The sequence below is a fragment of the Gouania willdenowi genome, chromosome 7 (assembly GCF_900634775.1).
Source record: "Gouania willdenowi chromosome 7, fGouWil2.1, whole genome shotgun sequence".
In the NCBI taxonomy this organism is placed as follows: Eukaryota; Metazoa; Chordata; class Actinopteri; order Blenniiformes; family Gobiesocidae; genus Gouania; species Gouania willdenowi.
Genome location: NC_041050.1, coordinates 6931573 through 6939506, shown reverse-complemented (window position 1 = coordinate 6939506; position 7934 = coordinate 6931573). Strand labels below are relative to the sequence as shown.

Sequence of the window (7934 nt, the reverse complement as noted above, 5' to 3'; positions counted from 1 at the left end):
CTTTTGAAAAGCTTCTGCCATGATGGAGTATACAGTACTTGCTATAATTAAATTAATTTAAAGTCAAACTACATCATCACCCAAAAAAATTATGACCCGACAAGCTTGTGGTATATGAGTTATTTTATTTTTTTAAATTGCACAAGCAATAAGATTTGTGCTAGGTGGCAGAATGCCCCAATATTGTGTGTCATGCTGCAACATTATTATTCACCATACAACTCAAAATGTGCATTGTGCATATAAAATTTGAGTCAATGCTAAGCAACTTTTTTTTTTTTCCCAAATGTTAGTTGTATATATATGTTTATAAATGTCTGAAGAAATAGAATAAATAGAACAAACTATTCTATCTAACAAACTTGAAGCCTAAGTTGAATTTTCACAATCTAAACACTATTCAATGCTACTCATTTTAGGTTTCTTTATCAAAGAGACAACATAAACGCAACACACTGCAAATAACAAACAAACAAAACTTTTCCATTTCTAATAGATCGTCTGCCTTTTGTGCGCCATCATGTGAAACCAAAGCATTCTAATTTCCTCCCTGCACAGGCCTTGAAACACTGTCATCATTAAAACCACTCACCATGTGCTCCACATCTCTGTATAGCAGTAGTTTCTGTGTCCCTTGGTGGGGGGATATACCCTCATCACAGATGTCCCATTGGTCCTTTCACCAAGCAGGAGTAGGCTCATCTGTAATCCTCATCCTGGTCCAAATGCCTTCATATGTCACAGAGTGTCCAAAAGCAGCGAGTGGTACAGGGATGGATGATGGAAATCCTCATATCAAACCAAACCTCACAGTTAATCAGCACATTTTATACATCTAGCTTTAAAATAAAGATCTCCATCGATGACAGAAATTTAATCCAGCAACTAAGAGAAATACTAAATAGTGTTTCTGAGAGGATGAGGGCAGGGCTTTGTCATTGTGGAAAGTTTAAGGTGTCCCATTCCTTAATGCTGTAACCCTGCATTGTATGTTTAACTGTGACACAATAAACAAACCATGATCATTTAGGTGAATAATTGAAATTATTTTATTCTGATTGACATGCCGTTCTGTTAATGAAAATGACCAACAAATAATAAAAATAAATCTTTTCTAAACCCTTTACACCAAAGCCTCCTTAACAGAGAGCTGAGTGCATCTTCCTTCTATTGATCTGACAAGCACTCAGCACTAGCTCAGACTCTTACAGCCTTCCTGCTGTTTGACTATCAGTGCATCTGTATTTAAATATGATGCAATCAGCACTGCTCCAGCAGCACAAATCCTGCATGAGTACTGGAAAATTAATCTGAAGATTTAATATTATCAATATTAATAAACGTGGCAAAGTATAAACTGTTCATCCTGAATACTAATAGGTATTGATAAGCAGTTGTATTAGTTATTGTTGTTTGACAAAAATAAAATATATATATATATTTTTTAACTTTAAACATATTCTACAATTGAATAAAATTAATCAAGTAGATGGACCCTTAAAAATCTCATCAATATATCCAATAAAAACGCTGTATATTATATCCGATATTCAGTTTTTTCCCTCCGATATCGGGACAATGTCTGATGTCAATATCAGATCTGGGTGCCCTTTTTTTAATTTATTATTATTATGGTGGTTTTAACAGATAGATATATAGATTATGAAATAAATAAGTAGTGTTTAAGTAGTAGGTGGAAATGGTTTTTTTTTTTGGTTTTTTTTTAACCAATCATTTTTTTGTAAATTGCACACAAATTACACAATTAAACCAGGAGGTAGCAATGTTATGGTAGTGATGAAGTCTTTAAAAAATAAACAATAAACAACATAAACAAATTGATCTTATTCTAAGGGTTGCGACCATAAATTTGAATGTGCACAAAATCCTGTTTGATGTCTTTTTTTCAATAATCTAACTGTCAGCAAATGAAATAACATTTTTTTAATTCATCGTTTGTCTGGATGACGCACAAAGTCGATTACTTTGAATAAAATAAAGGGATATTTTAGGAACAGTAAGTTTTAATTTTCTTATGTAAAAAAAAGAGCTGCATTGCTACTATTCTTCTTCTTCTTCTTCTTCTTCTTCTTCTTCTTCTTCTTCTTCTTCTTCTTCTGCTTCTTCTTCTTCTTCTTCTTTTTCGTAATTCATAGAAGCTTTTATCTTTAGAGCTCCCCCTACTGACTGGCTGAAGTTTGTTTTAAATAAGTTATTTGAAGTTGAAAATTGGGATTATTATATTATATATGACAATGATTGACAGCCGCGGATCTTGCGTGAAGGAAAGCCGACACGCATGATTTTCTTCATTTATAAATAGAGTACGTTTAGATATCCGTGGTTTTGTGCTAACCGCTATGATCTGAACAAGCCGTTGGTAGAATTTCCAGCGGGAATCGATTCTTATTTTCTTGGCATTTCGTGATATTATCCGCACATTCTCTGTACCTGATCAAATGCAATTTTTGGTCGAATATGTATAGACTGAGTAACTCTTCCATCTGATAAACTAAAACCTCTAAATTTACTTTATCATTTCTGTTGAAAGTCATAAGTATAATTTATTAATACAACATAAGTATGAATGTCATATCTTTCTATCTATAAAGCAAGGAATCTGTCTGCGTGTGTGTGTTCCTCAAAAATCTCTGCGAATCAGGCTCAGATTAACCTGAGACTTTCAACATGGCTGCTGCTTGGTTCAAGTGTGTGCAACATCAGATTTGTTTGGACTGCAATGATACCGTTCATAAATTATTTCATAAAATTGTCTTAAATGCAGCTTTTTCTGGTAATGGTAACTCATGATAAGTTAGAGTAGCTCAATGTTGACAGGTAATGAAGGATACGTTGAAAGCTCCATAGAAGCTTTGCAGAACAGCTCAATGTTTTTAAAACGACTAAAGTGGGTCTAACATCCTATAAAAAAACTATTTTAACAATGTAAATATTGACCAGCAGGTGTCCTCAGTGAGCAACGTTTGTAATTTAGGTGAGTAATAATAATGATAATAAAAAAAAATCGTGTGTGATTCAGAATTAAATTTGCATTAGGAATTGAGTGTTTACAAGGTCAGTTTAAAATGTCAACTTTTATTCTGAATTAAAGCTCCCATGTAAGCCATCCATAAAAAAGTTTTGGACCTTACAAATCTATATTTTTTTAAAGTTTATATAACCTTTTTTGTCCATGTTTTATTTATAACAAAATACCAATATAAAACCTTAGCATTCTCATTACATATGTGAACCATGTCGCTCAGAAAAGAAGCATTCTGCCCAAGTTTCACTGCGTATGGATTTACAAGGATATATGAAGGGTCAAAAAAGTAAAGATAATGAATGAAGATATTTACACAAATGAATAAAACAACATAGAAAAGAATGAAACAAAGACGCACTTTAAAGAAATGTAGGAATGTTAGTTATTCACAAGATTTGTTTGTTTTTTTTTATATGAAATGGTACAATTCAGTTTTGTACAACAGGGTTGTCCATTAAGGGAAAAAATAACATCTACGTTCACTATTGGCTGGTTCGTAGAGGCGGTGTCCGGACACGCTTGCGTCTGATTGGTTGTTTATAAAATAGGCGACCAATGGCTGTGCGGGTTTTTACTGGATCCCGTGAATGACAATTCAGGAACTCCTGCTCACGCCGCATGTAGCGCACAGAAAGGAGGCGTAAACACTGACACAGCTAGGTACCCAACAAGGTAAGCAATAAAACCATACCACGCTTTAAACACCATATGCATGTTTATGAGTTTCCATCTTGCAAATATAACGCGCTGCAGGTGTTATTAGAGGTATTCCAGGTGTGTAGTCGTGCTTCGTGTATTAATGCGCACTGCTCTTTTGGTTTTGGTCTAACGGTGTCTCGGGCTCGCGCTCTGGCCTGCTAGCGTTAGCCCGTCACAACGACCCTGGTCTCAGCCCCAGCGCGGGAAATCTAATATTTAGTCCTAATCAACTCGAACGCCCCAATAAATCCATCGAATTCGATTATGAATGACCAGGAGTGTGACATAAACCCTCTCCCGTGGTCAATATTAGCTTGATCGTCGACTGAACCGAGCTTGATGGACGTGCAGCTGAGGGCTGTCTGCTAGCTAGCATGAACTAGCTTAGCAGCGCTGCCGTCTCGCGAGTGCGCAGGAAAATCAACGTGACCAGGCCCACGCGCACTGCAACCTTTAGCATTTTACTTTGTTTTGCCACAGAAAACAATGTTAGATCGTGGCTGTTTGCATTACGCGTTAATTACAACTGAACATCAGCGCACAGTGGGAACGCACGGGCCACTGATAGCGCATAATCTGCTGTTTTATCGGTGATCGGTTGGAGTTAAATCAACAACACGCTGCCCTCTGTCGTTAGCTTTTCTTGGTAGCACACGATCGACGGCATGCTCTCGTGGTCAGTTTTGGGCAGTAGCTTATGGACCCAAATCAACCACAATGAAACTCTTTTTTTATTTAAAAAGTCACTTTGTGGACAATAATTAATGTTTTTAAGGACAGTGATGTTTTCTGCTGTTACAAACATTGATAATGTGCGACTTTTCCGTGAGCTCAGAAAAACTATTACCTCAACCGCATCAACCTTATTTTTTCATTACATTTTTAATTTCATTTCTCCTAATGTCCTTTTTTTAGTCGTGGTTATTGCCCAAGATAAATGACCTCTTAGTAAAATTTACAGTCTCTGTTCCAGTGATATTTAAAATAAAATGTTAGTATATTATTTGCTAAAATATTTAACTGATTATGGCTATGGATCAAGTTTCACCATCTATACGTTTTGTTTGTTCTTACAGTAATAAAATGCTAAACCCTGAACCTTGGTTTCTATGTCCATTTTCCTCACATCACAGCCAGGTTTGCACATTAGACCTCAAACCATAAACTGGTATTCCCTGACTTAAGTTCTTCTTGTAGATACTTAGTATGTAGATACATTTACTCATAATGGCTTGGATTTATTATATAACGCCTTTTTATGACACTCATTAGAACTGAACAGAAACCAGTATTCGTTCACAACAGACATACAGGTGGTAAGCTACAGCACAGCTATAGATCTTGGTCTTGGCAGTGTTTTTAATCAATTATAAACAACAAACTAATTTTAAGATAATGGTAACATGTCATCTGTAATTTTGATAAATTCAGTTGCCTTAACGTATCACCATACACTTAAATAGAAGGAAGGTGGTTGATTATTAACTCCCATTTTTCCTGACTTGATATCTTCAGCTCTGTCAGCAAACAGAAGTGAGTCACAACATGATCCCACAGAGGAAGTCATGTAAGTTAGCCATATAGTAATAGTAAGTGTAGTCAGATGGACCACCCTCTGCAGCTGATGTGTCCCCTTGTTCTGTTCTTTGACTCCCTGCTAGTGATGATTCTAGACTCGCTCCCACAGTTCTCCCATGATACACACATTTTATTCAGATAATTAAATATATTCCAAATTGAGTCTAGTATGCACAATTGGTGGTTTCATTCAGTATTTTTTTTTTTTTTTTTTTTCATTACCTGTATTGATACCTAAATATTATGTTCAGTATGGTAATGGTTTCAGGGTTTATTATAATGCAGTTTCTGAATTCTAAAACAAGTTATTTAGGCCTGGTTGTAGTTCTTACAAATCTCCATGTCATCAAACTTTAAGAATAACGTTTTTTCGCACTTTATTTTTATTTTTTCTAGACTTATTATTTTAAGTATGGCTTCTTAAAAGTTTCCTCTCATTTGCCATACTCTAATCTCCCTAGTGTAGTTATCAAAGTGGATATTATCTTTGTGGAGAGATGTTTTTAACTATTATATCTTTTTTTTTTTTTTTTTTATGTAGGTAATGGACATGAGCAGTGACTGCTTCGGATGTGGCCGTTCTGGTCATTGGGTGAAGAACTGCCCCAATGGCGGGAACCGTGGCCGTGGACGAGGTCGGGGACGAGCAAAGGGTAATTAAATGATTGTATCATTATCGCAACATACACCAGGTATTTCCGCTCATCGTTCTTGCAAGGGATTAGCATTGTTAGCTATAACATCACCGATGGAGAACTTTTGGAATAACTAATATTTTCTTATTTCTTGCGTGCGTTTTAGAGCTGTTCTGCTACCGGTGTGGAGACCAAGGACACATGGCTCGTGACTGTGATCAAACCGAGGATGGTAAGAACTCAAGTATGATACCTGCATTGTTTGAATATTAAATAAACATTTGAACCTTGTTGAATTGTAATGGCACTAATTTTTTTTAACTAATTTTTCAGCCTGCTACAACTGCCACAGGAGTGGTCACATTTCTCGGGACTGCAAGGAGCCCAAAAAGGAGAGGGAGCAGCTTTGCTACACCTGTGGCAAGGCTGGCCACATGGCCCGTGACTGTGACCATGCCAACGAGCAGAAGTGTTACTCCTGCGGCGGGTTCGGCCACATCCAGAAACTCTGTGATAAGGTGAAATGTTACAGGTAAGATTTATCTATTTTTTTAAAGAATCTAATGGGTTAAGTTCACCTTTTTTTTTTTTGCCTTTTACTGATTTTCCCCATTTGACGTTGTTTTCCAGGTGTGGTGAGATCGGTCACGTTGCTGTGCACTGCAGTAAAGCCAGTGAGACCAACTGCTACAACTGCGGGAAGGCAGGCCACCTGGCAAAAGAGTGCACCATTGAAGCCACCGCATAATCAGTGCCCTCTGTTGCCCCTCCTTTTTTTTCAGATTGATGGTTGGTTGTATTATTTTCTCTGAATCCTCTTCACTGGCCAACGGTTGGCTAACAGAGGCTAGTCCCAGGCCAGTGAGCCTCTCGACATGTAATACAATGAAAGGGGTGAACAATATCTTTCTGCATTCAATACAAAAAAATGTTTTAGTTTGGTAGCGGTGTTATGTATAATGCTTTGTTAAAGAACCCCCCTTTCCAAGCCACTGGTGATCAGAGATGAATAAATGGGACGAAACATATGGGAATCTATAGGACCTCTGAGCTTGTAGAAGTGAGTCTCAGTAAAATGAGGCTGAAGAAGGGAGTGAACCAAAACATCCATGTATGGTTATTTTGGTTTGTTTTAGTGGGATATGAGTTGGCCAAGAGAGTATGACATGGAAACAGTTCATAACATGATGCATTTCAGCCCGGCAAGCAGCAAAGCGGGTGATAACAAACTACATGTTATATTACTTATATAAAAAAGAAAAACTTTGGAGGTAATAAAAGAACTGAGGCTTTTATAGAAATCTGTTTACAATTTAAATATCGTTTCCAAGGTATACTTTTACTTTAAAATGGCTTTGGATTTTCATTTTCTACCTTGGCAATTAAAAAAAAAGAAAAAGTCTAACGTGAACAGCAGTCGTCAGAACAGAAGAATTTGGAGTTATTTGGGAACGAAAAATGTTTTCACAGAAATCAAAATGTTATTTTTGTACAATATCACGTAGACTACTGTATAAATACCATTTGCTTGTACTCAGTTTTTAAGTCGGAAGGAAAGTGCAACTGAAGTCCTAGAAAATAGAAATGTAATTTTAAACTATCAATAAAGCTGGAGGAGCACGGGGAGAAGCTTAATGTCTGATTGCAGTGTGATGAGTCAATGTGTGAGAATGATGGTTGTGAATGAGAAAACAAATGAAATGAGTAACTGCACAATTAGTGTCAATGCAATTACTTATTTTTGATGATAAAATTTGATGTGATCTCTTTAACTGTCAAATAAGAACCATGAATTTAAAAATGCTCAGAAAGAGCACATGGATGAGCCATTGTGTGAATGATGTAGATCTAGGTTCTACATGAATAAAAGAACCCAGCAGCTAATCAGAAGAAAAGACCAAAGCCACCGTCATGTCATACGTTCTCTATTCCAATGGGTTGAATGTGTATTTGTCAAGAGATTACAGTTAAACTTA

The 7934-nt window shown here is 36.4% G+C and overlaps 1 protein-coding gene across 2 annotated transcripts; it reads left to right on the top strand.

The window, feature by feature from the left end:
* Positions 1-3598: 3598 nt before the first annotated feature.
* Positions 3599-7593, top strand: cnbpa (CCHC-type zinc finger, nucleic acid binding protein a). 2 transcript variants are annotated; one of them, XM_028452610.1, is made up of 5 exons: positions 3599-3718; positions 5865-5976; positions 6125-6190; positions 6292-6490; positions 6589-7593. In XM_028452610.1, the coding sequence occupies exons 2-5, from the start codon at positions 5868-5870 to the stop codon at positions 6704-6706; spliced, it is 492 nt and encodes a 163-aa protein (XP_028308411.1). In that variant the 5' UTR covers positions 3599-3718; positions 5865-5867; the 3' UTR covers positions 6707-7593. The 2 variants fall into 2 exon arrangements, with proteins under 2 accessions (XP_028308411.1, XP_028308410.1); XM_028452609.1 differs by having other exon boundaries at positions 6125-6202.
* Positions 7594-7934: the final 341 nt, after the last annotated feature.

Excerpts from the sequence above, each read along its gene's own strand:
- cnbpa (XM_028452609.1), top strand. The coding sequence starts at position 5,868 with ATGGACATGAGCAGTGACTGCTTCGGATGTGGCCGTTCTGGTCATTGG. Across the intron at positions 6,203-6,291 it reads CGAGGATGGTAAGAACTCAA|CCTGCTACAACTGCCACAGG; the intron begins GTATGATACCTG and ends CTAATTTTTCAG. Across the intron at positions 6,491-6,588 it reads GATAAGGTGAAATGTTACAG|GTGTGGTGAGATCGGTCACG; the intron begins GTAAGATTTATC and ends GTTGTTTTCCAG.